This window comes from Malurus melanocephalus, unplaced genomic scaffold, assembly GCF_030028575.1.
Source record: "Malurus melanocephalus ecotype Western Australia unplaced genomic scaffold, MMel_1.1 scaffold_182, whole genome shotgun sequence".
Classification (NCBI taxonomy): Eukaryota; Metazoa; Chordata; class Aves; order Passeriformes; family Maluridae; genus Malurus; species Malurus melanocephalus.
In genome coordinates, this window is record NW_026623414.1 from 470,364 (window position 1) to 483,977 (window position 13,614).

The following is a 13,614-nucleotide window of genomic DNA, read 5'->3' on the forward strand; positions in this document are numbered from 1 at the left end:
GGGCTGATTCGGGAGTTGTAAGGTTTGAGTATCCAGCAGCGGGTGCTGATTCGGGAGTTCTAAGGTTGGAGTTTCGAGTTCTAGGGGCTGATTCGGGAGTTGTAAGGTTTGAGTTTCGAGTTCTAGGGGCTGATTCGGGAGTTGTAAGGTTTGAGTTCCGAGCATTGGGGGCTGATTCGGGAGTTGTAAGGTTGGAGTTTCGAGCAGTGAGGGCTGATTCGGGAGTTGTAAGGTTTGAGTTTCCAGCAGCGGGGGCCGATTCGGGAGCTCTAAGGTTTGATTTTCGAGCACTGAGGGCTGGACTCGGTGATTCCGGAGCTCGGCGGGTGCCGCGCTGTCTCCGCCCTCAGGAGGCGCTGGCGGGCGGCGCGGGGGAGGCGCGGCCTGGGGACGGCTCAGCAAGATGGCGGCGCCCCCGGACACGGACCAGCCTGCAGCCCTCAGCCTGGAACTGCTCCCCACCGACCCGCTGCTGCTCATCCTCAGCTTCCTCGACTACCGGGATCTGGTGAGGTACGGGCGGCCCGGGGGGATGGCACGGGCGCAGCGGGCGGAGCGCTGCTCGGGCTGTGCGGGGGAAGGGTTTGGCTGCCTCCGGAGGAGCCGCTGTGCGGAGGACACGGCCTGAGCGCCCTTCCCTTCCAGCAGCAGCAGGCTTACCCCCGTTTTTTTTCTTCGTTTTTTAAACGAAATGTCTTTTACCGAGAGGTTGGTGAGGCCCTGGCTCTGGTTTCCCAGCGAAGCTGCCGCTGTATCCCTGGAAGTGTTCAAGGCCGGGTTGGACGGGGCTTGGAGCAASCTGGGATGGTGGAAGGTGTCCCTGCCCATGGCAGGAGAACAGGTTGATCTTTAARGTCCCTTCCAACCCAAACAATTTAATTAATCTGCTTTTCTCTCCCCCATTACATGTTGGCTTTGTTTGTAACGAAATGGAGCAGTAACTAAATTCGTGAAATCGGTATTTCCCTGAAACTTGTGTTTCTAGGGGCACACAGAGGGTGGTCTTGTTGCTAGCAAATGTGTTCTATCGTTTGAAGAAAACCAAACAAAATTAAATAGGATGTATTTTCAAGGAGAAAAACGTGAMTGAAAGTTGCAGGTGCCTCTTGGGCTCGGTGGCTGAAAATGTGCGAGTCATACAGTGAAGATGAAAGAGCGGTTTTGGGTAAAACCTCACCAGTCARGTGCAAGGTTTGGCTACGATTGAATCACAGTGTTTAATCAAAGAGGGGGGTAATAAGTATAAGAAGAAAACAGAGTGCTGCCAGAAATGTGGGGATCTAGGTTCGGGTTGTTTTTGTTTCCCCTAATAAATATTAATCAAGAATGATAAGGATATTGGCGAGAATTCTGTTAGGATATCAGCAAAAAAAGAGATTAAGCGTAAGCAAAAACTGTAACAGTTGCTATGGTGGCTCTTAGATATTTGGTCAAGTGCCAGCTTTTCCATTGTTTGTGTAATTAGTGAGGATGGCTTTAATTGCACTTTTATCACGTTTGAAGCCACATATTCCTGTAATGCTGTGGTGCCTTACTCCCTTCCAGAAATGACAGGGCTTGATTGATAAACACCAGTACACGGATTTCTGCAAGGACTTTTTGAATTTGGGGTATTTCAGTTCCCCACCCCCCAAAAATACAATAAATCCCCATGTGATGGATGAAGTTTTTGTACAGCCAAATGTCCAGGTGTGAAGTGAATGAGTTTGTGAGGGCATGGATCGTGGATGCAAAGGGTAATGTCAGGGCATACTGGAGAATTGCTTTGTTGAGGTTGAGTTGAGMTACTAATCCAATTCTAGTTTAAACAGTTTATAAAACCCCCAAAACCAGCAGCTGGAACCTTGTTTGGTACCCTCATTTGGGGTGTTTAGATGTTAATCACAGCCTTTGAAACACTCTTCACTTTAGAGCAAGCTACCAGAGGAAGTGATGTTGCCACATCAAAACTGATGGTATCTTCTGAGGAGTTTTTTCAAAATTTCTTATGTAAACAATTTAAAGAGGAAAGTAAGTTTATAAAGCTCCAACTATATAGTTTCTGTAGCTTACTGTGGAAAAGATATGGTAGATGCTGAACATCCAGATAAGAAAGGGATTTAAATCATAGCTAGCCTGTGCTACTGGAATTCTTTCCACCGGAGTGGAATCTTGCTGGAATCTTTCAGGCAGTGTTTACTCTGGGTTAGGTGTATAGGATGACCTGTTTTACAAAAGTACTTAATTGCTCTTCAAGTGCGTGGCAAAGTAGCTCATGACTTACACAGCTGTATSGAAGAGTTTTAACCATTGTGAGCACAACTCTGAAAGGACAACCAACTCACTTTCAAACTCTGTATTTATTTCGTGAGACTGTGATGTGTGATACAGCATTTCTCTCTGTTAGTTTTGCTAGCCTTCTGCAATCAAATGTAATGATTTTATATTTATAGTTGCTGCTATTTGAATCGAAGATTAAATCAGCTGTCAAGTCATGATCCACTGTGGAAAAGACACTGCAAAAAATACTGGCTCATTTCGGAGTAAGTGGRATTGTTTTAAGTCTTTTTTTTTCTGTGAAAATTAATTTCTAWGACATGTTGTTYGGCCGATTTTCARTCCATCTCACTGTCTACTTATYCARCTCTTACTTAGTCAGCACCTCCATAGCTAAGAAAAGCTGAATAATGAAGGATGTGAATTAGCTTTTCACCAGCTCTAAGATTCACTGCTAGACAGCTCAGTTCAGAAGGCACTCTGTGTAAAGGAGTATCGTTTCTAAATTTTCCTCTAAGTACCCCAAATGTTTCCTAATTCTGTTCCAACTTGCTGTTGAATAGATGCTGGAATTAATTGAGTTTGTGTAGTTTCACATGGCACARAGTGTTCCTGGGTTAATGTTATGCATCCTGTTCCTGCCAAATAACAAATACCAACTCTGGGTTTAGAAGACTCTTTAAGCTGGCATTTGAACACATTTTCTTCATGTCCCCTYAGAGAGGAGAAAAGCCGACAGAATCRGGGTTGGAAAGCCATCTTCATCAGCACCTACGCTGATTTAGGAAGATACATCCAATACTATGCCACGCTGAAAAAAGCCTGGGATGACCTGGAGAAATACTTGGGCCAGTGGTGTCCCCGCATGATCGGCTCTTTGAAAGGTACTCTGACACAGCTGGGAGTGGGTTGGCTCACCCAGCCCTGCCTGTTATTAAGCTTCACGCTGCTTTTATGAGAGGTGTATGCCCTAATTAACAKAGTCCTGAAAATCAGGTAGATGTGCTCCTCCTTCCATGGAAACACAGGCAAAGTCCTTTACCAGTTCCTAGTGATCCACAGATTCCCTGAAATCAAGATTAGTTTTTTTTTCTAGTGACCAGTCTTTCTTCTTGGTCACACTTTTGCTGTTTTTATCTTTGTTTGCTATGACTATTTTTTRTTTGTTTATTTGTTATTTTTTAATGTTGTAACTCCCATTACTGGGAGTTACTACATAAGGACCTGCTGGTGTGATTTTGTGAGGTCTTCTTAAGACATAATTAAAACACCATCACATGAAAGCAGACATTTTAATCTGTAGACTTTACTGTGTTCCAGTGGTTGACAATAGTTCTTCATTTTTTCCCCTTCTAAGATTCTATTTTTAATTTCAGTTGTATTTTAATACTTGAAGTACTTCCAGTGTTCTAGATCATAAGTCAGAGCTACAGTGAATTTGTGCTTTTCTGGTATAGGGACAAAAAAGCTTTGACATTTTCAACTGCATTTCAGTTTTCTGTATGAAGTTGATTTTTAGATCATGATGTCTAATTTAACYTGATCTGTGAAATTAAGAGACCAATGATCTCTTAAGCGATCATATTTACAGACAGATGATCTTTTTCCTATTTAACTYTTGCATTTTCTTGGCTTGCTGGATAGTGCTGGATCTTTTAAGTTTTGCTGAGTATTTTTGAAGATGGAATGTGAAGGCTCTATTTACAGAAAGACRAAAATAATTTTAAAATTATCAATCTCCATACTTAYAAAGTGATGGCAAGTTTTAGATAAAACTTAGGCCTTTTTAATACCATTTGTAAGGAATGTTTCGATGAATTATTACATTGTGTCCCATAAATGAAACCGGTAACAAGTATGAAAAGGGTTTAAAAATGTTGATTGGAATAGACCACAGAGGGCGCCTAGCTGATGTTTGCTGGAAGTGAGGGTGTCAGAGCCCCCTTGAAGTGCATGTGGAGGTGTAAGAATCATTCCTCTCCATCCCTTTCTGTTGTTAATTTGAAAATCCCTCTTTTACAACCCATTTATTGCTTCAGATTCCAAGTGAGTGGGGGCTGCAGCCAACCTTTCTGTGTTACTGATTGAACTGGAAACTGCAAGAAGCAACCCTTAGGGTGATGAAAAGAGTAGAATCAATACTGCTTGAAAGCTGTAACTGGGACTCAGTTATTGACTGTAACTGGGACTCAGTGGGGAAAAGGTTCATTCCACTTCATAAAATCTTGCTGCTTTCAAGCTTGTTGAAGTTTCACTGTACTGAGATTGATGCGCTATTAAATAATCAATGTCATAATTTTCCTTTCAAATTTATATGATTTTCGTTCTGTGCCACCAGCATAAAGCCAGCAAATACTGACTTGAGTCCCTGTTAGTTTGATGGGGGCTTTTACACATTCCATGTTTTGTGTCTGAAATACTTGAAATAGCCTTTCTTTTCCAGAGAGTGTGAAGGAGGAAGATCTGGATGCTGTGGAAGCACAAATCCACTGCAAACTCCCTGATGATTATCGGTGTTCATTCCGTATCCATAACGGGCAGAAGTTGGTTGTTCCTGGGTAAGGACTGAAAGCTACTTACCAATTATTTGTATGTCTTGGACATTTTGCTTATTAGAAGGTGAAATATCCCTTGAACAGGATAAGTGAGGCATTTACATGTATTGTGACTGAGTCACCCCTTAAGTGACGCTTCCAGAACTGGCTGTCTTCTAATCTTGGAAGTAATTGGAAGCCCAGTGTGGATTTCTAATTGCTCAAATTACTCTTACACTTCCCTTTTTCCTAGTGAGAACCCTYGTCAGGTTTTTGCAACAACTCAAACTTCCAGCTGTTGCTCTTTTAATCATAGCACTGCAAGTTGCTTCCCTGAAGTTTGGCTTTGTATAACGGAAGTAAATTAGCTCCTTGCACTCTTCATACTTCATCCTTTAGTAATTCTTTTTTCTTTAAATGGCTAGGGAATAGCTTAAAACCAGTTAGTCATATTCAGTAGAATCAAATTGTCAGTTCTACGAATTTAATTTTCTCAGTAGAAGATTTTACAATTTTATGCAGTTTCAGCASTGAAAAACTCCCTTTTACATTAAGTTTAGAGGGCAGATGACCAAACAGTTTCTTGTCTTTCAGCTGTACAAAAGTTAGGTGTTTGAAGCACCTGATGAAATGCTGCAAACATTAGCAAAAGATGGAAAACTACAGCAAATCTTTGCAATGTCCATAGGGAGGAATGCACTCATATTGCTCTGCCAAAACTTTAGCTCGTAAAGAAGGTGCAGCTTTCTCCAATTTTAGTGTTTTATGTGCAGCAGGGATATGGGAAACTGTTTTATGAAACCATAAGGATGATTTCTAGTTCTGTTTTCCAGGAGAGACTTTAAAAATTTTTAGAGAGGAGAAAGGTGCCCTAGCTCTGTAGATTTCAAATGGTGCTCTGCAGGTTGTGTGCTTCCTCTCTTCCTACTATTTTTTCACTCCTACAAAGCCTCTGCTGTAATGATGTGCCTATGGAAGGGCTGCAGGAGCAAACACAAGGTTTTGGGGAAGTGTTCCAGCTTGGAGAAAGGCTGCCAAGGGAAGGTGTGGTCCCGCTAGTGGGGGCAGGCTTGCCTGCTGGGGATGAATACTGGGAGAATTGGGTGTAGACAGTGGAAGTTTGCATAGYAAGTTGTTAGGTTGCTAGTTGTTATTTGTTAGAAATGGAAATGCTGTGGGACTTGTCCTTGTTGGATGCTTCAGTTTCTGTGTCGGGGTGTTGCCGCTGCTGCTGTAGAATGTGCTAATTCCAGGCAGGACTTTCTCCCAGGGAGAAAGAGGAATGGAACCTGTTGCTCAGGGTGGGATCAGCTTTTAGCACACTGACATGTGGCAGCTTGCACCCGATTCACTGCTTTCATAACKCCAGTGGAAACTCAGCATCTGCAGGAATTGACATCTCATTTGCCTTTCCCAGGTGTTCCCARCTGGGAGTGTGGGTGTGGAGTGTGCACTCAGGTTTGTGTGCTCCTCTTCCTGCTGAGTGTGATGCTTACACAAAGCTAGGATGAAGTGAACTAATAACCAAGTTCAGCATGGGGATATTTGATGTGCATTTCACCTAAATCTAATAAGCATCTAGAGCATTGAAAGAAGCAGTTTCCAAAAGATTAAAAACCTGCTTTGCCTTGTGTGTTGCATCTCCTGTTTATGCTCTCTGTTTTTGTTTTTCCAAGTCTGATGGGAAGCATGGCCCTGTCGAACCACTACCGCTCCGAAGACCTGCTGGACATCGACACGGCGGCCGGAGGCTTCCAGCAGAGGCCAGGGCTCAAGCAGTGCCTGCCCCTGACCTTCTGCATCCACACTGGCCTCAGTCAGTACATGGCCCTGGAGAGTGTGGAGGGACGGAATAAATACGAGATCTTCTATCAGTGTCCAGTAAGGAAGATGTGTTTGTATTTATCTGTGTACTTTCCTAATGATTGMTAATGCCCTTTGTTATCTAATATCTGAAGTATTTTATGTAGCATAAAGTAGAGATCAGGTTAGTTTGGTACTTGCCATGTGGAGAAAAGACTTGGTGGCTTCCCTTCCACCACCTGTCCTCCCCAAAAGAAAGTGGGATGTGTAAAGGATGTTCCTTGTTAAAAAAGATGGGGATCTTCATCTTGCTGTCAAATTCCTGGCAGTTTGCTTCCAGAGCACACAGCARTGAGGTTTCTGGGATTGCTTGATAATGAATCAAAGTACTCAAGCTAACCTTGCCTCAAGCTGAGGGATCAGACTCATCATCTCCAGAGGTTCCTCCCAGCCTCAGCTGTTTGGGGCTTCTGTTCCAAGGCAGTGTTTCTAGGGGCTTAGTTTCTTCAGCGAGGCATTAAATCTAATTTTCTGTGTATGAGCTTAAGTGGAAAGTCGAAACTAAATTCAGTCATCATGGGAGCACTCATGGGGACAGGCATGTGAGTTTTACATTTTTGAGGATTTGACTGGGACTACAGTGATCTGTCAAGCAGCCAGGCTTTAGRTTTAGTGAAAGTGTTCCCTGTGTTTTTTGAATTTTACCCTTGAAAGTCCAGTGTTTTCCTTCTAACACATCCTTAAACTTCTTCCCCTTTCAGGACCAAATGGCTCGTAATCCATCTGCTATTGTTATGTTCATTACAGGTAACACGTCTGATAAAATATTCAAAACAAGTGTTCAAAATAAAATGGTCAGTATGGATGATCCATATTTACAAGTATTCCTCTTGGCTGGGAGGGTTAATCTTGGTTTAGCATGGGGTAGAGGGGAAGTTCCATACACAGCMTTTCTCTTGGCATTTTGAAGTGGCAGGTAAATAGACCACTTCCTCMATTCAGAGKTACTTTATACAAGGTTTGCATTTTGTGGATTAGTGGTAGRAAGGAGCATAATCAACTTGGAGTTCCTTAGAATTCCAAAAGATCAAAGGACAGCACACACAGCTCGTCTTGAAGAGGAAGTGGTAAGTACATTTAATCTAACAGGAGTGGGAGTACYTGATAACACATCATGAAGGCAAGGATAATAATTTCTTGGTAGTTCAGCTTCAATCCYGTTTTGAATCACTAATATTGATAAATAGTTGAACTCTCTACTTTTCTATTGAACTCTGTATTACAATGCTTGGAAGATTTATGGCTGAGAAATTTTATGTGCAGAGATCTGGTATGTGAAACTCTCTTCTTTGAGAATTAAATGTGACAGCTTGAGTGTCTGCTTAGCAATCAAGCTGTTCCAAAATAATGGCTGTGGGTGTTTGAAAAGCTGTTCTCAGACAATGGCTTCAAGTGTATAAAAATCCCAGAATGACATACAGCCTTAGTCCTTTGAGGTTATAGAGGAGTGCAGTGTATGCCTATSATTTATTCCTCTTTTTAAGGAGAGGAAATTCTGCAGTGTTCCTTAGAAGCTTTCCATATGGAATCCAAGTGATGAGACACACCATTGAAAACCCTGGTTATAATGTAATGATTCTTGGTTGGCTTGTGTCATTTCTGGAGGATGTACTCTTAACTCTTCAGTTCTTGATTGGTTTCTCCAAATTTTCCTTGTTACCCAGATAGAATGAACTGGAATATTGACTGACTCATCTCAGTAAGCCTGAGCATTTGTTAAAAAAATAATCAAAGCTTTAAATGTTTTCCTTGAAGTATTTACTGTAATGTGCATAGTGGTAAATTTGCCTATCCTTAGAAATACTTTTCTTCCTTGGCATCTAGGTACATCTTACTTTGAATGGTTTACATCCTATGTCAACAAAGTTGTAACTGGAGGTTATCCTATCATCAGAGACCAGATTTTCAGGTATTGTGACTGGGATTTGTAACCTCAGTGCCAAGTTTTGGTGCTGCTTCTAAGCATGCTCACCTCTTTCCAAGTAGTTTTGGGTATCTCATACAAAAGCTGATGGTAGGGACAGGAGAAAGCCCATGAAACTACAGAAAATAAACATGTAAACCAGACTTCTTAAAGCAACTTCATTATTTTTACCAGAAGCTTCAAAGCTTGTAACTTTGCATTAATGGGATCAGAATTTTGCATTATAAGTGATCTGAAGTTCAGCAAACAACATGATATTTATTCTGTGTGCCATGAGGTGTATTTTTGCTGCAGGACTGTTCAGAGTTAAAAACCCAAATGTTTTAGCTAATTGGTCTCTTGAGTATGTAAATGAGCATGTTCTGGTGTTCGAACCGTCATGCACTTGCAATTTCTTCCAAACACAATCAAGAACCTTAATTCTGTCAAACTGGGATGCTGTAGAACCTAATTCTTAAACTGTGAATAAATTTGCTGCTGGGGCATCTAGGTAGTTTTTCTTCTAAATAGCATAATGAGACATTCTTATTTAAACAAGTGTGTTTATTAATATTATCAATAACTAAYGACTTTAGGTGTTTCATTTTCTGTACTGAATGTGCAGAACTGCTTGCAGAGTTAATGCTTTCCTCTTTGTAGGTATGTGCATGATAAAGACTGTGTTGCTACCACAGGAGATATTACTGTGTCGGTGTCCACCTCTTTTCTACCTGAACTCAGTTCTGTACATCCACCACATTATTTCTTCACTTACAGAATCAGGTAAAAATAAATGAATTAATTCTTAGAATGCAGGATAGACCTATGGAATGTTCAAAGCAAATTCATGCACAGCATTCAGAAATGTTCTGAAATGAACAGGCTGTGCACTATATGCTGTACTTTTTAACAAAATAAATCCTAAATCTTTACCTGGTCAGGTGCACAAAGTACCAGTCAAGTTGGTAATTGTTAAAATGCAGTGCGGGGTGGGGGAGAGAAGTTAWAAGTAGCTCTGGTGATTTAGGAAAGGGTAAGTAACAGACAGTGAAGCATTGGAGATGGATACTGCCAACTGATTCAGGTTACCTTAGTGGTGTTTTCTTTTTCCAGTCTASTTGGTGATCTCAAGGGCACTAAAACATTTCTTGAAATAATACAAATGTATTAAGTATGTTGTTTGGCTTCTAGAATTGAAATGTCCAAAGATGCTCTTCCTGAGAAGGCCTGTCAGCTGGACAGTCGATACTGGAGAATAACAAATGCCAAAGGTGATGTGGAAGAAGTCCAAGGTCCTGGAGTAGTTGGTAAGTAAAAAATTACTGGAGAGAGTATTTAATGTACTTGTTTTTAAAATTCTGTTATTACTTGTTTGTCAAGTTGCATGTTTGTATTAAAATAATTTCATTGCTTCAGAGAAAAAGATCCATGTCCATCTATTTTGGCTTAAAAGTTGTTTCATAAGAGGCATCTGAACAKCCTTCTACTTAACCCCTCTCCACTTTTCTATAATATCAATTGCTGAGAATCAATTTATGCATCCACTAAAATACAAATTGATCTGCCTGAATCTTTTGTGAAGTGCAAGTGCTCTAACAATTGCTAAGCTGTAGTTCTACATCAGTCCTTACCCTTGTGATCTAATACTTTTCCCACAGGGGAGTTCCCAATTATCAGCCCAGGGAGAGTCTATGAATACACCAGCTGTACCACRTTTTCCACAACCTCTGGATACATGGAGGGGTACTACACCTTCCAYTGCCTCTACTACAAGGACAGATTCTTTAACGTCACAATCCCTAGGTTTCATATGGTGTGTCCAACATTCAAGGTGTCTACAGCATGAATGGTAAGCAGAGATGCAGTTGGCTAAAACAAACACAAAAATAATAAAAATGACAAAAATTGACAGTGTTGAATAGTGTTCATATTGCTAATTCCATGATAAAAAATGCCCCATAATTCAGAGCCCATCGTTTGTGCCTGCAGACTTGGCATTGCATGAGCTGCGTGGATTTCAGAGTTCCCTCCTGGRTTGGAACCACACTCATTCATTGTAGCCATAATAATGGATCTGCTTTATTCAGACATGCTCCAGTTAATGACAGTTTAAAAATTGTAAAGTCTGTGTTGTTCATTAGTTCTTGCTGAAAGTGCATTTCATAAAGTCACTTAATGACTTCGCAAATCACCAAGGTACTTCATTTGCCATTAATTATAATGTAGTTTTAGTTTGGAGACTGGATTAATTATATAATTTCTCCCATTTCTTTGGCACACTTCTCTACAGAGCAGTTCTTGGTTTATTTTATCCTTAGTTTTTTGTGCAAGCACTGAGGAGTATTGGGCTTTCCTCAGGAGTAGGCATCTGCTTGTACTCTATCTCTGATTTATCACAGGATTTCAGACATTCAATCCCCGTGGTTCTAACAGTAGGTGCCAGCAGATGTCGTGCTTCTAACAGAAAATGACATCTCTTAACCCTTGCTCACATTTTTGGGAGCTGGAACTGCCTTCCTTTCTATCTTACTTCCCTTCAGCCAACTGGAAAAATAATTGGCTTTTCTCTCTTGCTCTACCCCTGCTTTAAAGGTGGTAATGACCCTTTTGTTTATAAGTTACTTCAGTAAAACACAACGTAAGCCACCAAGAARACWGGTACAGCTKAGGTACTGAACTGTGGCTTGACATAATTGTAGGTATGAAATAGTGATACCTAATGGATCCTTAGGGAGTGAAAAGTCAAACAKTTTGGCAAAATTACCTCTATTGCAAATTAAACTTGGGTTTCGGACATGGATCACAATGTCTGCTTCAGCTAATAGGCRTGACCATACAGCCCAGATTTTTCTAGGCAGATGTTAATGCTTTCTTAAAACTAACTGGAAGGGAAGATTTTAATTAAACTGTGTGTGTTTTGAATTAGGCAACATCCTAATGAATCTGCAGTGGATGAGGACCAAGATTCCACAGGCACTGATGACTCTCAAGATCGACAGAGTGTTGGACATTCCTGCACCCTCTGGATGCTGCCCACGTGACAGCAATGGGATTTTTTCCAAACAAACYGTTTGCAGAAGCTGAACTCTTTGGGGCTAGTGCATAAGAATATTTCTGACTATTTTAAATGAACTCTGTTGCACATCAGGGCAACTAGCATGAATGTTGGTGCCAGTTCTAATATTCATTAGAGTACAACTTTCATTTCCCTGGTTCAGAAGTGGAGAAAAAGGAGGGAGAATGAGGAGGGAGAGGAAGAGAAAGGTGTTTGGGCTTTGTTCACTTTTTTCCTGAAGTGTGAAACAGCTTGATAGTCCAAGATAATGATACCTTACATTTTTAAACTATTGCCTATTTATGATCATACTGCAGATATGGTGTGGGGATTTGGTTTTACACAAGCATTTAAAATTAGTATAGATGAGATGGCAAAAAAGGGTGTATCCTGTTGTCCTTTCTCATGAGTTTGTGCTCTGGATAACTCCTGCTAAGAATGAAACTTGCAGTTTGGTCTGAATATACCATTTGGATGAGATTAGGTGCTCTTACGCTTTTTTTTTTTTTAATTAACATAGAAACAGCAAAAAATTCTGGTCATCAAACACATAAATTGGGAATGAAACTGGCCTTATTTTTAGACAATCTGTTTTGAGGGTTGATTTTATGGTAAGTGATTCTGATCGGATAATGCCTCTGGGAATGTAGTGTCCATGCATAATCTGCCACTTGTTAACTAAGGAATTTCTCAATCACTACAGTTTGGATTTGTAAATATGTTTTGAGGTTTCTTTCTTTATATGTTGTTTGCTGTTGTCATAGGTGACAAATTTATGTTACGTATCATGTTTCCCTGAGCCCTCGATGGATTTTTGTAACTGCATAAAAATAAAAGGAAAAAAAAAAGAGGCTAGCAGAACAGCAGATGACTAGAAAAATAATATTTAAAGAATATCTGTTTGCTTTATCATTTTAATTTTGTTTCTCTTGTCATTAATAAACAACTGCCTCCTTTGTTCTGAAGTGCTACATGGGAATGTTTTTGCCAAGACTTGACTAATAATTTTGTGACTAGCATTGGTGAGTCCTTTTTTTGGCAGCCAGAATTTGTAGATTTTATGAGGTAGATCAGTATGTTGTGGTTCCAGCTCAAATTTTCCATTACTGACAAACTGCAGCTTTCTCTTACTTATTTTGCAAGTCCAGGTATTGGATTCTCCATGTGCCCAGCTTTCTCTGGTGCATTTTCCCTAGTGGCACAAAGTAGAAAAACAAATATTGAGTCTGATCCCTACAACAGTCGATAGGTGAAACATCTACAGAAACAAAACCAGCTTGTGTTGTCTCTCACAGGAGCCAGAACAGCTCTGAGAATTGCTGGAGTGCTTCCAAAATGTTACCATTTTGAGGATTAACACAGAATTATCTGTGAGGGGTGAGAAATTTCCACAGAAGTTTTGTTAAGGATCAATAAAAGAAGGTCTTAGTGGAGCTAGAAGTTATTCCAGGGCTCTTGTTCTGCTGTGTGTTTTTGAGGAAAGATAACTATCATGGTTGGAGGCCTTTCATGGGAGAATTCCTCCCAGGATCTCTATGTTCCAGTGCAGTGGAATCAGCTGAAGGGCATGGGACTCTCTACAAACACTGCCAACTCTTGGCAGTTTCACTCATTTTGTAGGGAGTGGTTCTGCCTTGGGTGGTGAAAGATGAGCTTTCTGTGGTGGATGCTGAGATCCAGGACAGTGCTGTTCTTTCAGCCCTGTGCATTGTGGTGCTGTTTGAGGCCTCAGCTCAGCACAGCTGGTGGCAGGAGGCTCTGGAGTGGAGGGAACCAGGCAGGAAACTGGGCTTGCTGTTCCTGCTCTGAGCACAGCTGTGTTTGTAACAGGGCAAGGGGTATTTCTTTGCTTCAGGCAGCAGTTTTAGCACAGGTTGTTGCCTGTAGCTGCCAGAAGCACTGCAGCTCCCCATGATGTGCATTTGAAGTGGCGCTGAAGCCAGTGGCTCTCCTCACCCCTCCCAAACAAAAGGTTATGCCAGAGGTGTGAATCATAGAATCAT

The 13,614-nt window shown here is 41.0% G+C and overlaps 1 protein-coding gene across 1 annotated transcript; it reads left to right on the top strand.

The window, feature by feature from the left end:
• Window positions 1-359: 359 nt before the first annotated feature.
• Window positions 360-11,618, top strand: FBXO3 (F-box protein 3). The gene is made up of 11 exons (XM_057372988.1): window positions 360-513; window positions 2,433-2,522; window positions 2,977-3,140; window positions 4,700-4,814; window positions 6,467-6,671; window positions 7,355-7,400; window positions 8,478-8,562; window positions 9,217-9,339; window positions 9,748-9,863; window positions 10,215-10,405; window positions 11,483-11,618. The coding sequence occupies exons 1-10, from the start codon at window positions 404-406 to the stop codon at window positions 10,400-10,402; spliced, it is 1,242 nt and encodes a 413-aa protein (XP_057228971.1). The 5' UTR covers window positions 360-403; the 3' UTR covers window positions 10,403-10,405; window positions 11,483-11,618.
• The last annotated feature ends 1,996 nt before the right edge of the window (window positions 11,619-13,614 follow it).